Source organism: Bombina bombina, chromosome 10 (genome assembly GCF_027579735.1).
Source record: "Bombina bombina isolate aBomBom1 chromosome 10, aBomBom1.pri, whole genome shotgun sequence".
NCBI lineage: Eukaryota > Metazoa > Chordata > Amphibia > Anura > Bombinatoridae > Bombina > Bombina bombina.
The window spans coordinates 60,877,395-60,901,478 of record NC_069508.1 but is presented as its reverse complement, the minus strand read 5'-3'; the positions used below and the strand labels follow the sequence as shown (position 1 = coordinate 60,901,478).

The following is a 24,084-nucleotide window of genomic DNA, read 5'->3' as shown; positions in this document are numbered from 1 at the left end:
CATCCGACACGGAGCCATCCTCTTCGTACAATGTCCTAAGGCCGAATGAAGGTTCCTTTAAATGACGTCATCCAAGATGGTGTCCCTTGAATTCCGATTGGCTGATAGGATTCTATCAGCCAATCGGAATTAAGGTAGGAAAAATCTGATTGGCTGATGCAATCAGCCAATCAGATTGAAGTTCAATCCGATTGGCTGATCCAATCAACCAATCGGATTAACCTTGCATTCTATTGGCTGTTCCGATCAGGGTTTTTTTCAGCCAGCTCAGCCCCATTGTTTCCTATGGGGATACCGCTACCGTAAGCAACGCTGGTATTGAGGGTTGAAGTGGAGCTAAATTATGCTCAACGCTCCTTTTTCTGAGGCTAACGCAGCCATTCAGACAACTCGTAATACCAGCGTTGTCTTAAGGGTGCGCTGGGAAAAAAAGCCTCGTTAGCACCGCGGGTCTTTACCGACAAAACTCTAAATCTAGGCGTATGTTTGTGCTTTTACTTGATTAACCTACATTCACCTTCCCACATCTCAGCCTCAGATTTAAAAACCAGAAGGTTTGGAGGTATGCTATAAATCGTCTTTAATGTCACACTTGAGAGTACTAGTTAATTCCACACCCACTTATGTTAGGCTGCAAAGACACAACACGATGGTGCATTTACAATTTTCATTATAATGTAATCAATTGTTCAATGTGTCTCATCTCTTTTTGATTTGTATATAGTTTGTAAAATAAAAATAAACTACATTATTTTGCATTTGCAGACATTTTGGTTCCATAGTTATATTTCATACACTACAAGATCCTGATCAGACTGGGTATTATGTATTTTACCCAGGAGTGGATACTATCGGCCTTCCAGATGTTATGGACTACATCTGCCATGATGCTTTGCTAGGCTGACCATATTGCCGCTTTAAAAAGAGAAACATATTAAAAATACATATGTCAGGGTTCTTATACAAAACATTTCTTTAAACAGCCCTGAAAACCACCCTGACATATGTATTTTTTATATTTGTCCCTTTTTAAAGCGGCAATATGGTCACCCTAAGTTTTGCCAGCATTATTGCTGAAAGAGCATTATGGGAGATGTAGTCTATAACATCTGGAGGGCCAATAATTCCCCACCCCTGATTTAACCCTTTTGAACCAGTCAATTATATAGTAAAAGAAAGTGAATTTGGTTAAATGTGAAATGCTTTAAAAAAAGTAGATTTATTTTTAAATAGAATGACGCTTTAATAATTATTTTAAAAAAACAATAACAAAAAAACAACAGTGCACAATGTATATAAAGGCAAGCAGGCTAGGCAAGGAAGCTAAATCAGTACTCTGGGTCACTGGCCCAAAATAGGGATTGAATTTGTGGTTAGTGTGTACATTACTGGCACAGAAGCACGTACAAAGGGGCATATTTATCAAGGTCTGGCGGACCTGATACGACACTGCGGATCAGGTCCGCCAGACTTCGCTGAATACGGCGAGCATTATTCAGATAGAGAATGCCATTTTAAACATTTTTTTATTTTTTTTTAGTATCCTTTGATGAAAACCAGGAAGGTAAGTTCAGGAGTGTGCACGAGTGCAGAATTATTAGGCAAATGAGTATTTTGACCACATCATCCTCTTTATGCATGTTGTCTTACTCCAAGCTGTATAGGCTCGAAAGCCTACTACCAATTAAGCATATTAGGTGATGTGCATCTCTGTAATGAGAAGGGGTGTGGTCTAATGACATCAACACCCTATATCAGGTGTGCATAATTATTAGGCAACTTTCTTTCCTTTGTCAAAATGGGTCAAAAGAAGGACTTGACAGGCTCAGAAAAGTCAAAAATAGTGAGATATCTTGCAGAGGGATGCAGTACTCTTAAAATTGCAAAGCTTCTGAAGCGTGATCATCGAACAATCAAGCATTTCATTCAAAATAGTCAACAGGGTCGCAAGAAGCGTGTGGAAAAACCAAGGCGCAAAATAACTGCCCATGAACTGAGAAAAGTCAAGCGTGCAGCTGCCAAGATGCCACTTGCCACCAGTTTGGCCATATTTCAGAGCTGCAACATCACTGGAGTGCCCAAAAGCACAAGGTGTGCAATACTCAGAGACATGGCCAAGGTAAAAAAGGCTGAAAGATGACCACCACTGAACAAGACACACAAGCTGAAACGTCAAGACTGGGCCAAGAAATATCTCAAGACTGATTTTTCTAAGGTTTTATGGACTGATGAAATGAGAGTGAGTCTTGATGGGCCAGATGGATGGGCCCGTGGCTGGATTGGTAAAGGGCAGAGAGCTCCAGTCCGACTCAGACGCCAGCAAGGTGGAGGTGGAGTACTGGTTTGGGCTGGTATCATCAAAGATGAGCTTGTGGGGCCTTTTCGGGTTGAGGATGGAGTCAAGGTCAACTCCCAGTCCTACTGCCAGTTTCTGGAAGACACCTTCTTCAAGCAGTGGTACAGGAAGAAGTCTGCATCCTTCAAGAAAAACATGATTTTCATGCAGGACAATGCTCCATCACACGCGTCCAAGTACTCCACAGCGTGGCTGGCAAGATAGGGTATAAAAGAAGAAAATCTAATGACATGGCCTCCTTGTTCACCTGATCTGAACCCCATTGAGAACCTGTGGTCCATCATCAAATGTGAGATTTACAAGGAGGGAAAACATTACACCTCTCTGAACAGTGTCTGGGAGGCTGTGGTTGCTGCTGCACACAATGTTGATGGTGAACAGATCAAAACACTGACAGAATCCATGGATGGCAGGCTTTTGAGTGTCCTTGCAAAGAAAGGTGGCTATGTTGGTCACTGATTTGTTTTTGTTTTGTTTTTGAATGTCAGAAATGTATATTTGTGAATGTTGAGATGTTATATTGGTTTCACTGGTAAAAATAAATAATTGAAATGGGTATATATTTGTTAAGTTGCCTAATAATTATGCACAGTAATAGTCACCTGCACACACAGATATCCCCCTAAAATAGCTATAACTAAAAACAAACTAAAAACTACTTCCAAAACTATTCAGCTTTGATATTAATGAGTTTTTTGGGTTCATTGAGAACATGGTTGTTGTTCAATAATAAAATTAATCCTCAAAAATACAACTTGCCTAATAATTCTGCACTCCCTGTATATAGCAGCAGTTTTGCAACAATGTTATACATTAGCAAGAGCACTAGATGGCAGCACTACTTCCTGTCATGTAGTGTTGCAGACATAGATATCTCTTCAACAAAGAATAACATGAGAACAAAGCAAATTTGATTATAATTGTATGCTCTGTCTGAATCACAAAAGAAAAATTTAGGCTTTCATGTCCCTTTAATCTCCCATCAACCTTGTTTCTATTTCTCTTATTCCATTGCACTCTATTTCCCCATCCATTCACTAATATATGCTAATCCTACAAAATATTATGGATTCCAACACTCAAAGAAGCTACAATAAATTAATCTGAATAGTCTAATAATTTATATTTAATCTGAATGCTTGTAGAAGAGCGCCCTCTGTTGGAATCTCTTTTAAGTACTTCTACATTTTAGCATGTCTGGTAAGCTACAAAATGTTTGCACAGTGTAATAAAATATTGTTCTTTATTAAAATATATTTTAAAAAATAAAAATAATCAAAAATGATGTATTAAAGGGACAGTCAAGTCCAAAAAAACTTTCATGTTTCAAATAGGGCATATTATTTTACAACTTTCCAATTTACTTTTATCACCAATTTTGCTTTGTTCTCTTGGTATTCTTAGTTGAAAGCTAAACCTATTGAGGCTCATATGATAATTTCTAAGCCCTTGAAGGCCTCCTCTTATCCCATGCTTTTTTATTTGCTTTTCACAACAGGGGAGAGCTAGTTCATGTCAGCATATAGATAACATTGTGATCACGCCCGTGGATTCTGGCAGACAGGGCACTAATTGGCTAAAATGAAAGTCAATAGATAATAAATAAAATGTCATGTGATCAGGGGCAGTCAGAAGATGCTTAGAAACAAGGTAATCTCAGGGGTAAAAAGTATATTCATATAGCAGTGTTGGTTATGCAAAACTGGGGAATGGGTAATACAGGGATTATCTATCTTTTTAGACAACAAAAATTCTGGTGTTTACTGTCCCTTTAAGGGCTAAAAAAAGGCTTATGGAGATTAACAATGGACCTCAAGAACTTTGAGTTAGCAAACCAAAGCATTACTTGTGTGGTTTTTTTTTAAAAAATTGATTTCAAAGCAATTTCAATTAATAAGTGAAACATTTTGAAAAATACCCATGTTATATTCATAACGCTAGATTATAGGTTGAGTACAATTGACAGTGCGGCTTGCGTTATCTTGCACTCAATGTAGCATTTCAAAAATATCTTTCATGATTTAGGTAGAACATACAATTTTAAACAACTTTCCAATTAACTTCTATTATCAAATTTGCTTCATTACCTTGGTATCATTTGTTGAAGGAGCAGCAATGCGCTACTGGTTTCTAACCGAACACATGGGTGAGCCAATGACAATCGGTATATATATGCAGCCACCAATCAGCAGCTAGAACATAGTTTTTTTGCTGCTCTTGAGCTTTCCTAGGTAAACCTTTCAGCAAAGGGTAACAAGAGAAGGAAGCAAATTAAATAAAAGAAGTAAATTGGAAAGTTGTTTAAAATTGTATTCTCTGTCTAAATTATTAAATACATTTTTTGGGGTTTCGTGTCCCTTTAAGTAAAGCGGGCGATACTTCCTTATACTTTTAATGCATAGCACAGAGAGCGCTATTTGCAAGCTCACTGCACTCATGTTAAAGGGACACTAAACCCAAAAACTTTCTTTTATTATTCAGATAGAGAATACAATTTTAAACAACATTCCAATGTACTTATATTATCTAATTTGCTTCATTATTTAAATATCCTTTGTTAAAGAAATAGCAATGCACATGGGTGAGCCAATCACACAAGGCATCTATATGCAGCAACCAATCAGAAGCTACTGAGCCTATCTAGATATGCTTTTCAGCAAAGTATATCAATAGAATGAAGCAAATTAGATAATAGAAGTAAATTAAAAAGTTGTTTAAAATTGTATGCTTTTTCTAAATCATGAAAGAAAGAAATTGGTTTTAATGTCCATTTAAGTGTTCAAGCACAATCCAAAAAAATTGTTAAATTTAGACCATTTTGAGACAATTACCATTTACTAGTTCTCATGACTAAACACCTAAAAATGCTATGGAAATAAAGGGGTCAGTTATATTTTGACTTAAAGGGACATGATACCCAAATGTTAAAACAGTCGAAAGTGATGCAGCATAGCTGTAAAAAGCTGACAAGAAAATATCACCTGAACATCTCTATGTAAAAAATAGATATTTTATCTCAAAATGTCCTAAGTTTTCACACCCTATTGTAAAGGACTTTAAGCAGCAAATCAGTATGCCTGTCCCGGGACTTGCAAGGGAGCGTGCCTCATGCACACTCATGTTATTTCCCTATTCAGTTTAAGGAAGTTTACTATGAAATCTCATGAGATCACAGTTCATGACCTCAGTACTGCTGATGCTGATTGAATGCTGTTCATTTCTTCCTTTTTTTTTTTTTTTTTTCTTTTTTTTTACCTGTAGCTGGACAGCAGCTGAAGTATAACTGTTTACACGACACTTACTCTGGTGAGCTGAGGAAATTGTGAGGTAAAATATCTTCAGGTGATATTTTCCTGTCAGCTGTTTACATAGATGCTGCATCACTTTCAAGTGATTTAGCATATAAATATTATGTCCCTTTAAAGGGTTAGAATTCTTTGTAAACAGCCATACCTAAAAACTAATTTATTATAAAGATGAATATAAAGTCTCACAATGTACTTAATTTGACTATAAAATTAAGCTGGTAAGTATGTGAAATCTTTATATTTATTCTTAATAAAATCTGCAGCAATTTGTTTACAATCTGACATTTTGATAGTTCATCAAAAACACTTTTTACGTTATCATTTTAAAGAAAAATTGCCCTGTACTGAACATGAGCTAGTCCTGTTTGTTCTGATCACAATCCCAACTCTTGATAATTATTGACACATTTTCATGGCTATTTTTCACTTATTGAATTACAAAAATGTGATAAACCTCAAGGTAACCCTTTTGGACCTATTACCAGGCACCCCAAAACGTTTTGGGTGTAACATTGGTTTAGGATGACGATAATACCCGCTGCCATATTGGATAATGACATTAACCGCTGTGATATTGGATGATGACATTACCCGTTGCCATATTGGATGATAACATTACCTGCTGCCATATTGGATGACGACATTACCTGCTGCCATATTGGATAATGACAATACCCTCTGCCATATTGGATGATGACATTAACTGCTGCCATATAGGATGATGACATTACCCGCTGCCATATTGGATGACAAGATTACCTGTTGCCATATTGGATGATAACAATACCCACTGTCATATTGGATGATGACATTACCCTCTGCCATTTTGGATGATAACATTACCGCTGCCATATTGGATGATGACATTACCTGCTGCCATAATGGATGATGACAACACCTGCTGCCATATTGGAGGATGACATTAACCGCTGCCATATTAAAAGGTGACATTACCCGCTCCCATATTGGTTGATGTTAGGAAGCAATGTCACCAGATACAAATGCAACTTATTGGTCAGTAACAGTTAAAAATAAAAATAATAATAAGCATCTTATACTAATTTTTTTTTAGCAAAATCAATAATCCAGCAAACACACATGCCCACTGTACCCACAATTCCTCTGTTTAAACCCCTTAAAGAGACACACAGTTATCTCTATTGTTTTTGAGCACAACTGAACACATAAACTATTAGCATCACTACCCAATATTAAAAGGAATCAGCAAACATACATGTCTTTCAACCTGTGATATAATCAATAAACCCACACAATTGCATTTTGTTTGTCTTTAATTGTGTCCATTCTGTTTTTTAATAAAGATATCACTAGTTACAATATTTATTATAATGGTTTACTTAAACTTTCTGAAAATGCTAGGATTTACTATTGGAATAAATAAAGGGGACTTTCAGTCATGAAGTATAAAATACTTCATGTGGAAAGCTCCTTTATTTGTTTGCAGCGTTCGTAGCACTGAGCTGCTCAGGCAGTCCACGGCAGAACGACATTTGCCTGAGATGTGACATTTCCACCACTTAGCCAATAGCCGTGCGAGAAATTTGGCTTGCCGCCGTCTGGCATATACAGTATATCTTAAGTCAGTAATCGGAAGCTAGGTCCCAGTGGTGCATAATTGTTCCTAAGCCTACCTAGAAATGATTTTCAACAAAGACTACCAAAAGACACAGCAAATTAGATAATAGTAGGAAGTTTTTTTATATTGCATGCTCCCATACATAAAATCTCACATTTTTCTTTCATAATTAATACAGTGATGGGAAATGTAGTAATCTATTATTGAGTAGAAGTTGCTTGTTTCATTTCCTTAACAAGCATTTAATTAATTATCCAGCTCCTGTAAAATAAGATAGCAGTCTTTGGCTGAGATTCTAATTCCCTAAATTGTTCTAAGCTGATTGTCTCAGGAGAAATCATAGTTAATATAAATTATTTTCCAACTATTAACAAATTAAAGCCTGTGAACACAAATCCAGATAAAATGATCAGCAAACTAGCATCCATCAAAAACTCTGGTACCTAAATAAAGTTACCTGTATAGCTCATTTTTGTTGTTGAGAAGAACCAAGAATTTCCATATGAAACCTGTTTACATTACATACCTTCCAATCTTTCTGTATCCTGAGGGATTGTCATAGGTTGGGAGGTCAAGCCTGCTATTCCACCCTAGCCCACCCAGACATGCTCGCTATCTGTCCATGACCCTACCTACCAAGGTGATTCCACTCTCTAAATGTGGACTTATCCAAAAATGCTGGTTGGAAACTTCCCAAGTGCATTTTAAACTGCCACATCCTGGAAAACCTCAGTGAAATGCAATATCCACTTCAGAATATACTTTATATTACTTTACATTATATTGATTCTCTCAGATTTCCTCTCAGTGTTAATACACTGCTCAATCTATCTATTGTAAATCAACTTCTTATCTATTGCAAATCAGCCAAAAGAAAAAACCTTCATTGTATTGGCTGTCTGATTTGAATTTTAATTAAAAAAAACAGCCATTAGAAATGCAAGGGCACCCCTATATAAGGAGAAACCTTACATTCAATCTTCAGTGTGCTGTAGTGACACCTGAAGACGGATCGGGTGGAAGAAGGAGAAGATGCCATAGAGGGCCGCCCTGAAGACCACCGGAGAGGAAAATCAGCCACTTTAGGGTTTAGCTGTAGGTTATTTATTTATTTTTTTGGTGGGGCGCTGACGGCTTAGGTTTATTATAGGGCTTGCAAAAGAGCTAAATCACTTTTCAGGGCATTTTTGTTGTTAATTTCAAAAGGTTTTTATTGAAGATTAACAATTACAGTTACAGACATAAATGCTTGTTATATCACATTAGCATCTGGAATACACTGTACAATACTTAGCAGGCTCATTTACACAATGAGATATATAGGAATGTTTGTGCTGTAACAGTAACAATATACAGATGAGTCGAATCAATACAGGAATGACAGAAATAAAAGAGTAAAAGTATCTGTAGATATAAGCAAAGAATTCCGAGAGTCACAATACAAATTTTGCCAGATGAACATTATAAAAGGAGTCTCCAATTTATATATAGACAATATACAATAGAAATAAATGAGATAGTAATAGTAATACGTGATAGCCCTTTTGGATATGAGAAATATTAAATAAAAGGGCATTATATATATAATGATATAGTAATCTGAAACTCTTGTCATATTAGTCCAAACCAACCAACTTACTTGAGGTGTAGATTATTATAAATTCTCTAACCATAACTGAAAGGGCATAAACTATATAATAGGGCCTATAAAAGACAGATTGAGCTGACTGTGCTATAGGCTAAAGTGGGGGGTACCTTGACCTTAATATACTACTTGTTATGGATGTATGAACTTTGTAGTCCTAATATGTAGTTGCCAATCTGACCAAACATGTCAATGTAGTTTTTGGAAGATAAGTGGTCTCTAAGTATAACTTTAGGGGCAAGTGGCTATACCTAAAAAGACCAGAAATATCAGCTAAAATATAAGAATCTATAGGGAGAACTAGGGGATATTTTTGGATGAGTACATTATTGTACTTTTAATACATATATTATGCCTTTGCTTAGAACATGTGCTTAACTGAGAAGTTGTACCAAGTTGAGTTTTGTTAAATCAAAATAAAGGGGTAATTAAAAGGATCATGAACGGCAGTTTCCTACATAAAGTATTGTAATAGTTAAAGTATACAGCTCTGTCTCGGCCGGCGACAGAGCATTTCCTTCAAGCTAGTTAGCTTACATTACAGTCAGTGGGTTGATAAATTAACTAAATTAGCAATGCATTAGTAGGATACTGTGCATAATTTTACAACTCAATAAAAAAGTAAGTACAAGCTATATCTATCAACTAAACAGCCAAACACATTACATGAATGAATATATCGTCATTCAAGAGAAAACACAAATAGAACATCGATAGAGCCCCCTAAAATGAGATATAGTTGAATGTATTGATTATAGAAAGTAAAATTTATAATTATGTGCAGTGAGGTGTAACCCCATTTTATAGCAATCATTCTCGGTTATGCCGTATATCTTGTACCCTCAAGAAAACTCTGGGATAGTGTCCATCATAAGAGGGGATATCTTAATGAATTGCGTCTAGAGGCAATCTCCATACTCACATCATACGTTAAAAAAAAAAAGAAAGCATTTGCAGGCTATTGATATGAGAGGGTCTACCTGTGGTTCCAAGCTTCTAGTCCACTCCAGACTTTGTATAGAGGGAGACTTGCGTTCTGCTGCAGATCAGGGGGAACTTCAAAACCGCTCCTTTACCAGACAATGGGCAAACATGAGGCTGCAGCAGAGTCTCTGAGGTAGATCTCGTGGCGTTAACCACCAGGATCCCTCAAGTAGATGCTTCTTTGAGGCCAGAGCGGCCTAGTTTACCAAACTAGAATCTTCATAGGGATTATTCTTTACCACTGTGTACAGATCAATATCTCCTTGGTTAATATTATCCGTCCAATCGTCCCACCTTTTATGCTTCAGGTGAACGACTGCCAGGTTTCTACAGGGAACACTGGAAGTAGGTAGTAAGCGAACAGGTTTTAGGAGTGATTTAGGAATTTTGAGAAGCAGCATTAAATATCTTCCTTGTAACCCAGTTTCCTGGGGGGGGTATAGTGCGGCCTGCCTCAGCTATGCAGATGATCGGCCTTGTAGAAAATGGCGATACCTTTGCAGCTCAGCTGAAGAGCATAGGTGATCAGCAATTTTGATGCGGATCTGTACCTTGGACCCCTTTAGTGTGCTGTAGAGCATAGGTATACTAAATTTTAGATGAATATCTTGAGGTAAATTCTTAGAGATCAGATTAATGCCAGGAGCTTCCTGCCACTTTGGCTATAGGCTCCCCCCCCCCCCCTCAGGGAATTTTTTATTAAAGATAGGTTTCTTAACTTATTTTTATTTATTTTTTTATTTATCCAAACATTATCTACTATGCATTTGAAATTCAGGCTGAGTGCTATTACACTGTCTTTTTATTATGCATGCATTAATCATGCAATTCTACTGCATTTAAGGAGAATGTATAAGGCGTGCACAAACACAGTCACTTTATTATACTCCTCAGTTCAAGAAAGTTTTCTCCAAAATGTGTGGAAAGCAGTACCCACATATCTTGAACCACCAAAAATCATTCTATCTTTCTTGGCACCCGCCTACCTCACTTGTTGCTTTTTGATTGTTTCCGTTTATTGTCCCACTTCTGCATAGCTTTCTCTGCTATCCTCAATGATACCCAACCCAATCCTTAAGCCCCATCCAAGATATCCTACCCCCACAGCCCTTTTCAAGATACCTATTTGAGATTCCAATCAGTACAAAACCATTCTCAATGACATACACATCCATAATCCTTCTACCTCTGACTCCCACAAATACATTCCTCCAAACAAAACACCCCACTGCAACCTCCCCATAAGGATCACACTCCTCAAGTTCTTTCCCTCTAGCATATCATTCCCACCTAAAAATGTTTTCCTTACCTGACATTTATTTCACAGTATTCCATAATGATCTTAATGGACTTCTTTTGATGCTTTGATCAAAACCGTTATAGTGTCAAATAATCCCACTAAATTGCATTATTAATCTTGATTCGTCTTTGGCTAGCTCTTGTTAATATTGATAATATGGCTATTTGCTCATTTATTGGTTAACTATGGAGATCAAATAGTGGCATTATGTACCATTAGCATTAAAAGTAAGGTGAAGGCTCAATGAAATCTCTCAAAGGTACAATGGCATCTTCAGGTAGATTGTGATGGTTCTTTTGCTGGAATAGAAATGTATTTTTTCCACTTGTTTGGCTTATCTTTTCAGGAGTGTAAAAAGGCAAGATCCTAGCGGACCCTCAATTGACAGAAAAACAATGACACTGTCAACTACAGTTCAAGTAAGATTAAACTTTTATAAAGAAGCAACTGACAGTCACAGATTGACAGCCTACAATTATATTTCAAATATATCATTAACATTGGCCTAGATCCAGGTCTAGGGTGAGGAAAAGTATTGTGAATGACCATGATGCAATAGCCAGAAAAAAAGAAATGTATTTATTTTATTCTTTTAATTTGTGCTGACTTTTTAGTGGTTATGGTTATATGAGCTCCTTTGGTGTTCAGGGTTTGCATTAAAGGTTTCTGTGAGGAATCATTCAGATGCAGTAGGGTTAGTAATAGATATGGGTAACTGAATTTGAGGGAGGCCACTCTTATGGTGATTGGGATGGTGAAGTCAAGGGTTAGGGTTAATAGCAGTAGGTAAGTTTATAGATAGGGTTAATTATGTTGGAGTAGTTTCTGTTTAGGATTACTTGGCAATAACACTTATATAATATGAACTACCAGGACTTTACTGAACCTGGGGTAAGAAACACTTTACTGGGCTGGCTACTTAAACCAGCTCTGTACCTCCCACCACACTCCTACCCCTATAAATATATGGTTTTCAACATGAAACAGAGGACAGATTAACTATGGGCTGCAACACCCCAGCCAAGCTCATGTTCCTACCCTGTAGGGTCCACTTCACACCCAACTGCCCAGATCTTATTCTGACTTCATCCCAGCGCATCATGACTCTGCCCTGAGTTACCTTGACTGTACTTGTGGGTTTCCTTGACCCCCAGTTACAGTTCTGATTTATGAGACATATAATTAAAAGGACATAAAACCTCTTTTTTCAGGGTCTGTATAGCCCACTAAAGCCTAGTTTCCGTTGATATAGTAAATTCTGGAAACTGGAGATAAAAATATTTTGAGTTTCACGCCCCTTTAAAGTAAATGTGTTACAGAATTAATTGCTGTCTGCATTTATCGATGTGCAGCAGACATGATACGCTACATCATATCATGTCCACTCGCACTTACATAAATTGACCCCTTTGTCTTCAGCGACATCAATATATACAGAGTGAAATAAAAGGACCTGCACCATCTTTACCTCTAAAGCATCTGTATTTCCCTTCCGGGCTGGTCAGCTGCCCACTCACTGTGATTGGTTCAGCTCTAACTTAGGCAGTGAAATGATTATAGAAACACTTAAACTTTGTCACTGAGAAAGTGTCCTGTAAAGTGAAAAAGTGTGACAGAGACATACCAGATATAGGATAAAATACAAATTTGACAAGAAAAATATGCCATGATGAACTGTGCCAAGTAGAGCGTACTATGTGCAGGTTTTGCATTCAATAAAATTTGATTTTCAAATAAATTTGTAAAAATTTGTAAAATAAATAAATAAATATATCCGATACAAACTTGTCACATTCTGCATTCTGTGGTCTGCAGCATAGCCACTTTTTAGACATAATATTTATATATTGAATATGCATTGTAGGAGTACTAACTTCAAAAAGATTGAGACACACTGGTTTAACTCATTAATGCAGAGTAAGCTTATTAAGATCTGTATTAATCTATTAGTACTTGCTGCTGAAAACACTGCTCATGATAATGATCTGTTTGAAATGTGCAAGATGTGTGTCTGTTTAAAGTTCCCATGTACAGAACTGACAGCAGATTTACTTATCTTCCAGTATATGTATTTTTTGATAGTCAGTAGGACGATTTGATTGATGGTGACCAGACACGCACAAGGATTGACATTTTCTAGAGCATCACATGACCCTGCACATGCTGGCACATAAAGATCTCCTGGAATTGTTAGAAAGAACAGAGGAGCCTGGTAGTTGTCACACTTCCCTCTCAGAGGTGGAAGGAAGTCTGTGGTCAGAAAAAAAATATTATACCCTCAGGTCTGCAAAAGAAGAGAACAGAACATGCAAAGTGCTAATGGTGAGTAGTTCTACTGCAGTTATGAAATGTATTAGAGTGTGAATGGGAGAGGCAGAGAGAGAAACAGATCCTACCTTCTCTAAGGTAAGAGAAATGTGTCCAGCTATTATTCACTCCTAATGTAAGTAATGTGAGTAAAACGACATTCCTTTTCTGTGAGAGTGTGGCAGCATTTATATCTATTGCAGAGCATGAAATATCTGAATTGCAGCTTGATGTAGCAAATTGCTTATTTGGTTAAGAAAAAAACAACATATATAGATACTGATAAACTCAGGTTAATAGTTATGGGAAAATCCATTTCAGGCATTGCATGTATTACAGCAGTGACACTTAGGGTTGTCAGGTTTCCAGTATTTAACTGGACAGTCCAGGATTTTAGCAGGCTGTCCATTAAAAGAGATACAAAAATACTAGACACTTAAATGTGCAGTATTGTTAAACTACTCAGAGGGGTAGATTTACCAATGTTTGTCCGACATGGTACGCTGTAGCGTATCATGTCCGACAGACATCGCTGAATGCTGACAGCATACGCTGTCGGCATTTATCATTGCACAAGCAGTTCACCAGAACGGCTTGTGCAATGCCGCCCCCTGAAGATTCGCTGCCAATCGGCCGCTAGCAGGGGGTGTCAATCAGCCCGATCGTATAGGATCGGGCGGATTGAAGACCGCAGCCTCAAAGGCAGTGGACAAGTTATGGAGCAGCGGTCTGTAGACCGCTGCTTCATAACTGCTGTTTTACAACAAGCCTGAAGGCTTGCGCAGAAATAACGGGAACAAGGGCCATTTGGCTCTTGTTAAATCGACCCCAGAGTGTTAGCTAAACGTAAATTGCCTCCTATGCCTATGCATTACAAATGTGACCCAAAAAAGTAACTGCACATTTTCTTTTATTTGTGTTAGAGGCAGTTATTTGGGTTATTAAACCATTGCTCTGTGTGCTCCTGGCAGTCAAGGGATAAAATCACTACTGCACAACCAAGGGGAGAAAATGACTGCTCAGTTGTAAACAAAATATACATGATGGGGTCAAACATGGGTCTAAGGTTGAGCATTTGGGGGGACACCCGTGCCCAGTCACCTATAGGTTGTACATTATTTTTATGGAGCACAGCTCCTAGTGACAATATATTATTACCTTTCAAATATATTTGAAATCCTTACATCTAACAGTTTTCATAGGCTATTTAAACATAGGAAATGTCATATTACAATTGGTTAATTATATGATTTTATACAACAAACAGATTATATTGTTGTGTCAAGTTTTAAACAACAGTTTTCTTATTATTATTCACTATCTCATTGCATTTTGTAATTCTGAGTAGCATTTTATTTTTAACGACACATGTCCGCACAAATATTATGGAAATTGTCTTTTCTTTTATTATGTACAGTTTATAAAGTTTGCAAAAAAGAAAAAAACTATTCTTGCCTTGAGGTTTGCACTTGTGCAACATATGAGCTGGCATACAAAATAAATGTATTATATATATATATATATATATATATATATATTTTAATATAATGATAATGGCTCAGATTACAAGTGGAGTGGTATTTAACGCTCCCGCGCTAACTCTGCTACAATTAAGATTTTTGCATGCGTCGGGTAGCGCTCGTATAAAAGTAAAGCGTTTTCAAAAGTGTGCTAACCCGATGCACGCAAAAAGCCGAACTTCAAATATCGCGTGCTGGTTAACGTATTCCCCATAGAAGTCAATAGAGAAAAAAAAAAAAAAACAGACACCCTACTCGCGCACAAACCCAATCGCATATTCTCAAGTGCACTAACCAGATATAAAAATATGAATATTTTGCATTCCAATGTTCTTCTTTACATAGCAGAATATTTTCTATTTATTCATTAATACATATTTCTACATATATCTGATGGTATTTTGGTACAATGTATATCTATAACTATATATATATATAGATAGAGGTAGATAAAGATATATAGCAAAATCTATTTAAAAATCCTTAGAACATATTCTTCTATGTGCTTAAAGTGATATGAAACCCACAATTGTTCTTTAATGATTCAGATAGAGCATGCAATTTTAAGCAACTTTCTAATTTACCCCATTATCAAATTTTATTCGTTCTCTTGGTATCTTTATTTGAAAAAATCAGTAATGTAAGTTTAGGAGCCAGCCAATTTTTGATTCAGCACCTGAACAGCCCTTCCTTATTGGTGGCTAAATGTAGCCACCAATCAGCAAGCACAATCTAGATGCTGGAAGAAAAATTAGCCAGCTTCAAAGCTTACATTACTGCTTTTTCAAATAAAGATACCAAGAAAACGAAGAAAAATTTATAATAGGGGTAAATTAGAAAGTTGCTTAAAATTGCCTGATCTATCTGAATCATTAAAGAAAGACAATTTGTATTTAATATCCCTTTAACATTGGAATGTGAAATATTTACAATAAATACATAGTATAACACTTTATTAAATATGAATATTGCATAAATATGCGTTTACATGTTTTTATCACCCTTGGCTGCAAAGGGCTCTAATGCACTTACTGTATATATAGGGCTAGATTTATCAAAGGCTAGGCGAACTCTGTATGTGCGTCGCCTGTAACTGCGCCCCAGCTCGCCTCCGGAGAAGCGCACGTGTGCCTGAATTTATAAAAAAAATAGACGTAACTTTGCGCAGGCGAGCTGGGGCGTAATAATGATAAATTTCGCCTGTTGGAAACAGCATTTACTCTCTATTTATCACAGTACATATATATTTACGCCGCCATGTTTTGATTATTAAAAAAGCGTTTTTAAGTTAATATTTAGCTTATATTTAAATTATATAATGTTTCTGTGCTGTTTTTGACATATGTTGATAATTTAAGATCGCAAAAATAAATATATTCAAATATCGATATTTATATAAAACTGTTGGTACCCATATGCGCCAGTGGAAGCGCAAATTTCTGGCAATAACAGTCTCTTCTTGGCGCTGAGCCTTTGAAAAATTAGTTAAAAGAAGAAAGTACTGCATCACAAGATGTAAAAGCATGTATTATATAATGGTGTTCGCCTCAGTCTGCATGGCGAATATACAACACGCAATTGAAGCCGAAATTGCAGTTCCCTATCGGCGCAAAGCAATGATAAATAAGAAACTGGACGTATTTGTAGTTCGGGCTGTTAAATTACGCCTATTACTAGGCGAATGCAAGCTGAGTGCGAAGAAGTTTCTTTCAGATTTGCGCAATTATAGGCGCAGAGTGCTTTGATGAATATGACGATCAGTTTGTATGCGCTATTTTGGACGAAATTAAAGGAGAATGGCTTTAATAAATCTAGCCCATACTGTATGTCTATATGTGTGTACTTATGTATTTATTTGTTTATATGTGTATATATGTCTGTAAATACATAAATACACAAATAATACTTAAATATGCATGTACATACATATAAAAATAACACATGAGACCTCATATCTTTGAGCACTTATAACTTTGTTGTGCAATAGTTTTTTAAACATTTTTTTATCAGATAGTAATATTATGAGTGTAACTGTACTTTTAATGTATTTTTGATGTGTTTTGTGACATTTTTTTTTTTTTGTGAAACATTTAATCAGAGCTCTGAGGAAACGCTATCCCGACTCACGTTAACTTCAATTGTGCTCAAGCGATCGCTTTTACCAGTGTAATACATGTGATAGACCCTACGCAAGCAAACACCCGAGATAAACCCCTTTTTTGTTCGCTCGTAACTCTTACCACTCCATTCATAATCTGGCCCTATATGATCTTGTTTGTAATTCAATTGCTTCATTACTGACTATGGTTTACAGTTGGTTAGATTAAGGGGCCGATTTACGTGCGAGGCGATGTAGCCTATCATGTCCGCTGCACATCAATAAATGCCAACAGCATACGCTCTCAGCATTTATCATTGCACAAGCAGTTCTTGTGAACTGCTTGTGCAATGCCGCCCCCTGCAGATTTGCGGCCATACAGCTGCTAGCAGGGGGTGTCAATCAGCTCGATTGTATAGGATCGGGTGTATTGATGTCCGCAGCCTCAGAGAAGGTAGAAAAGTTATGGCGCAGCCTCTGCTTCATAACTGCTGTTTCCAGCGAGCCTGAAGGCTCACGTGGAAACAGGGGCATCAAGCTTCATTTGGAGTTTGATCATTCGGCCCCTAAATGTGTAATGGGATTGATAGTGCATTGTGCGTTTTGCTAAGTGTGGCGCTGCACTAAGAAAAGAGCACAGTCTGGTATTAAAAGTGAATAGTAAAACAATATTTAACACAGGATCGCTTGGAGGCCTATAGTAAAGTATTTTACTAATATGTACACATATTAAATACAAAATGAAGGTTTATTAATGGACAATAAAGTAACAGTGATTTAAAGTGATATGGTATATGAGAAGGTGTTGGATTGGAAAGGGCTCAAAAGTGTATATGTATGTGTGCATTTATATATATTAGGGTTGCCAGGTGTCTAGTATTCAACCGGGCAGTCCAATATTTTTGCAGGTTGTGCAGTAAAATCTTCATAAAAATACTGGACACTTAAAGGGACATTGCACACTAGATTTTTATTTGCATACATGTTTTGTAAATGATCCATTTATATAGCCCTTCTGGGAGTGTTTTTGTAAAATATTATAGTTTTGCTTATTTTTTAATAACATTGTAATAACTCCTAACCAAGCCCCAAAGTTTTAGATGTATACTCATGTCTACAGATTCCTGTAGTAGGGGAAGGAGAATGTCTGCTCTTCTTGCCTTCCCTGTCCCTTTCAGTGGGTTTCCCAGCCTAACCTCACCAACAATTTTTAAAAGGATTTATACTGGATTTTTTGAACAGTATCTGTGCATATTCTTCTTTCTAGTAGTGTCTATTACATCTAGTTATATGAAAAGTGGTGTATACTGTCCCTTTAAATGTCCATTTTTTTTTAAGTCCCCTCATCTAAATTTAAAAGCCCCCCCTGTGCTGTGCCTCTATGCAATACAAATAACCCCTAAAAGTAGTTACACTGTGCATGCACTACTATATAAATTACTAGAATCTGATGAGGGTAACCCCCCTCCAAAAAACAACAACACACACACTGTTTTATGTTACTGGCAGTCTTGGGGTATTAAATAACTGCTCTGTATGCACTCCTGGGGGTCAAGGGGGTCAAATAACTACTGTGTATGTGTGTTACTTGCAGCCGAATAGGATAACACATGACTGTTCAGTTGTGGAAATATACTGTGTATAGTGGAATAAGGGCTGCAGTCAAAGGAAGACCAATAGTTACCCAGTATTTTTATGGAAGACAGCTGGCAACTCTAATATATGTGTATGTATGTGTTAACATATGTATATATGTATGTATACATTGTTTTTCAACATATATCTCAATACAAAATCATAGTTTAAAAGTTAGTGAAGAACTCCAATATTTGATGTATGGCTTAGCACACCTTTGGCTTAGTGAGTGAGCGACAAGCAATATGAGTGTTTTAGCACACCCCTATAGAAGTCTATTATGTGAAGGATTTAGGGCACCCGTGCTGACCAAAATCAGGATGAAGAAGGTTTATGTGAAACGCGCGTCAGGGGATTAAACTTGAGAGCTCAGTCTCTCTATTTAAATTGCTTGCTTTAGCGATCTCAGGAATGCAAATAAGTTAAATATCAATACACCTAAGTGCAGTGTTTTGATTAGAAATATTTTTAGGCCTTAATAATATTGAGATACAATTAAAAGGCTCCGCTTGTATATGTAATGTTAAAATGAATTTAGTTCTCGGGTTGTAGTAGCTTAAACTATTTATAGTTTAAAATCTGGTGCCTTAATTTTGAAAATAAGAAATAATAATAATTAGGCTGAAGAGAGAAGGAGAGCATAATTTCAATTTTTGGAAACCGAGATTAGCTAATGCTTAAAGGCTAGATAATGAGTGGCACGCTAACTGTTGCACGCAAGCGAAAAGGGGTTTATAGCGGCTCTTTGCGCATTACAGGCTAAAAATAAACGTGTTCACATGATTCCAATTTAATTTAGTGTCAGGATAGCCAACATCAGAGCTTTGGTTAACTCTTAGGGGCCTATCTATCAAGCTCTGAATGGAGCTTGTGGGTCCGTGTTTCTGGCGAGTCTTCAGACTTGCCAGAAACAACAGTTATGAAGCAGCGGTCTAAAGACCGCTGCTCCATAACCCTGTCCGCCTGCTCTGAGCAGGCGGACAGGAATCGCTGCAATTCAACCAGATCGAATACGATCAGGTTGATTGACACCTCCCTGCTGGCGAGTCACCAGGGGGTGGCATTGCACCAGCAGCTCTTGTGAGCTGCTGGTGCAATGCTGAATATGGAGAGCGCATTCAGCGAGGTCTTGCGTTGCGGACCTGATCCGCACTGTCGGATCAGGTCCGCAAGACTTTTCATAAATAGAGGCCTTACACTTGACTAAATGGTTGCACAAAAACATCAGCATTATATTTAAAAGTACAGTTACACTCATAATAACACTATCTAATAAAAATTTGCTTTAAAAAATTGCAATAAAGAGTTATAAGGGCTCAAAGACATGAGGTCTCAGGTGTAGTGCAAAGGCTTTAACGTAGAGATACATACATGTCTAAATATGTATGTATAAAAATATGCATACATGTGTACATATGTATTTATGTGTATATATATATATATATGTATTTACATATATATATATATATATATATATATACATATAAACACATAACTATGTATGTATATATGCTGTATATATATATATATATTTATATATATTTATATATATATATATATATATATATATATATATATATACAGGTATACCCCGCTCATACAGCGGGTTAGGGACTGGAGCCCCGCTGTAAAGTGAAAACCGCCTTAAAGTGAAACAAGGCAGTTTTAGCTTTCTTTTAACTTGCCAGTGCGTTTAACAACTTGAAAACATGTTTGAACTAACTTATATTAGGGGTGCAATAGTGCTACGTTTAATTAAACACTTGTACGGCACAGTATACTATTAGTATTCAATAAATACTGTACCTGTAAAATAGTGACAATTACTGTAGTACAGTTTGCCAGACTATAACACTGAGACACAGATTGCCCTGTAATGCTGTAAACAGAGTGAACTAAACATAACAAAATGGTGCCAGTCACTTTTCTTGCAATCTCACGATGATTACAGCACTGTTTCAAAATCCTTGGAGGTTGAACTTCAGTTTCACAAAGCGCTGTATTAGCGAAGCGCTGTAAAGTGAGGTATACCTGTATATTTATATATATATATATATATATAGTATACCAAGCACTCCACCTTACGTAATCCACAAGTGACCTGGGTGCAGTCCAAAGTTACAGTTTATATAGAAATTTCATAGACATGGGCACTCACAGGATTTAACATATAATACAAGGTTTATTGTAGATCATGTTTAAAGGGTCGATGTTTCGGCCTTAAATCAGGCCTTTTTCAAGACAACATGTCCTGCAAACATACAAAAAAAAAGGACAATGAAAAAGTGCAGATTTAAACAACTAATGAGACAGACAACAAAGAACAAACCATGCTACCTGTATAAAAATAAATGTACAAATATTCACAAACTGAAAATAACAATAAAAATAAATGTGAAACAAAATTTGAACTCAAAGTTCATTCAAATAGTGGAAGGATATATCTGTTCCTTGAGGGTTCTTTTAGAGGCAGTGATCTTCAATGTGTCCCTTGAAAGAAGAAAAGAAGATATAGTGTAACTCTGTCAAACAGCTGTGAACACTTGTAAATAAGGACAAATGATTACTCACATTTGATGGAGCTAATGCAAGCTCTATGGTAGGCGCACACCTACTTTATTACTGGTAGGCAAACAGTATCTCACAATGGAAATATTATAAAAGATAATTTAATAAAATTGTAAAAACCATTACAAATGCTTCGTGAACACCAATATTTAAGGGCTATATAGACCAATAAGCAAGTTTGTATAGTCCGGAGTTAACCACGAATCCGGATGGATACGGATGGAGGACAGAAACTAAACCGCTCACTAAGCGCAACTTTGTACCGGTAAGGTATCACTCCACCCCTGGCATCACTGGCACGTTTTGACGTATAAGGAATAAAAGTTCCGACGTACGTTTTGCTGTACTACTTGCAGCTTTGTCAAGGAATAAAGTGCGCATATCAAAAAATGTTCTAAATGTTTAAAAAACAGAAGTTGCTGATTCATTATCCACCATGATGGAAAAGGGCAAGATCATAGTATCGTATTGACGACTGGATTGCTTTTAACCAGCTTTGACAGTTATAAATGAAAATGATAGTTAAGGGCACATTTTTAACAATGTGACATTTCATTTAGACAACATGTATCAATATATACAATAGACAGAGTATATATTTTGTTATTAGATGTAGCCAACAACGTTTGTCAATATAAAATATAGACATAGAAAAACATAATATTCATTTTACACAACATATCCATAATAAAATAGAGGTTTGTCTATTAACATTGATACTGTCCTAGAAAATGGTGAATCTCAAAATCTTTGTTGAGGCCATTAGGTATGAAACTATCCATAATGTGGATCCACTTCATCTTTATACGGCCCAATGCATTTTGGGTATCACCCCCCTCCAATTAGGTATCACTTTCCTAATGCCTAAAAACTGTAAATCTGACAATTTTCTATTTTGTTTTTTATCAAAGTGGGCAGAAACGGTATGATTAGGAAAACCTTTCTCAATATTATAAATATGTTCATTAAGTCTTGACTTAAATAATCTAGAGGTACGTCTGATATAAATGAGATCACATGATAAACCACATTTTTACTATTGCACGTAATGAATTGATCTATATCATAACTCTTTTTACCATCTTTAGAATATAATTTATTATTTAATCTAGGTGCTGATTTCATTAATCTGCAAGCATTGCAGTATTGACACCTTCTGAAGGAGCCAATTCTTCACTTTTATCATCTGATTTTATGCAATTATTTGACAGTTGCAATTTGAGATTGGGAACCTTCTTGAATATTTGATATTCGGACTGTCCCCTATAATACCTGATAATCCTGAATGTTTCTGGACAATATCCCTTAAATCTTTACACTGTGTGCTATGTTGAAATATTAGCATACTGGCTGATCTTTCATCATTATATTCTAAAGGTTGTGTTTATATCAGTACTATTCTTAGCACTTTAATCCCTTTTACTCCCCTTATCAGGGGAGGTCTATACGGCCTACCTGATTACCCTCACCAAATATAACAACAAGACATGCGGTCCGGGACCCATGTTAACTATGTTGTATTAAGTAGTACAGTTCTTATTAGTTTAATACCTGTTACTCACCCTATCGGGGGAGGTCTATACGGCCTGCCTGATTACCCTCACCAAATATAACAACAAGACATGCGTTCTGGGACCCTGGGTAACTAGGTTGTGTTAAGTAGTACAGTTCTTATTAGTTTAATACCTGTTACTCACCCTATGGGGGGAGGTCTATACGGCCTGCCTGATTACCCTCACCAAATATAACAACAAGACATGCGGTCTGGGACCCATCGTAACTAGGTTGTGTTTATATTACTACTATTCTTAGCACTTTAATCCCTTTTACTCCCCCTGTCGGGGGAGGTCTATACGGCCTGCCTGATTACCCTCACCAAATATAACAACAAGATGTGCGGTCTGGGACCCATCGTAACTAGGTTATGTTTATATTACTACTATTCTTAGCACTTTAATCCCTTTTACTCCCCCTGTCGGGGGAGGTCTATACGGCCTGCCTGATTACCCTCACCAAATATAACAACAAGACGTGCGGTCAGGGAACCAAGGTAAGGTTACTTCCTTTTGCACAATCAAGTATACCAGTTGCAGAGGTTCTGACCCTGCATTATGGCTGCACCTCTCCCTAAAAGAGGGATCTGTTACAGAGTCTGTGGGCCTGTATGCAAAGAGCTGGCCTGCCTGAAAGGAGCAGCAAAGCAGATCAAAAGATGCAATATACATTTGATAGATGAGAAATACAGAGATCGATAGATGCAATATATATTTGATAGATACGATTGATAGTTAGATAGATTAGATAGATTGATAGATTAGATAGATAAATAGATAGCCTTTTTATACGATGGCCCACGACCCTCAACAGGCACAACAGCATGAAACACCACATATGCCATCCTTTTGCACAATAGATTACAGATATGGCATTGATTTTAGGAACCCGGAGATAATTTTTAGGATCCAGGAAATTGAACAAAAAACATGCTTGGACACCCAGTACAGGTCGTTCTCTTCAGCATTTTTATACGATGGCCCACGACCCTTAACAGGCACAACAGCATGAAACACCACATATGCCTTCCTTTTGCACAATAAATTACAGATATGGCATTGATTTTAGGAACCCGGAGATAATTTTGAGGAAACGTGAAATTGAACAAAAAAAACATGCTTGGACACCCAGTACAGGTCGTTGTCCTTCAGTCTTTTTATACGATGGTCCACGACCATCAACAGGCACAACAGCATGAAACACCACATATGA

General features: G+C 36.8%; 1 protein-coding gene across 1 annotated transcript in view; it reads left to right on the top strand.

The window, feature by feature from the left end:
* Positions 1-13,519: 13,519 nt before the first annotated feature.
* LOC128640712 (P-selectin) overlaps positions 13,520-24,084 on the top strand; it is a 149,526-nt gene continuing 138,961 nt past the window's right edge. The window contains exon 1 of the mRNA XM_053693139.1: positions 13,520-13,596. Within this exon, the coding sequence (XP_053549114.1) occupies positions 13,555-13,596 (42 nt within the window). The 5' untranslated portion in view covers positions 13,520-13,554. The remainder of the gene's footprint in view (positions 13,597-24,084) is intronic.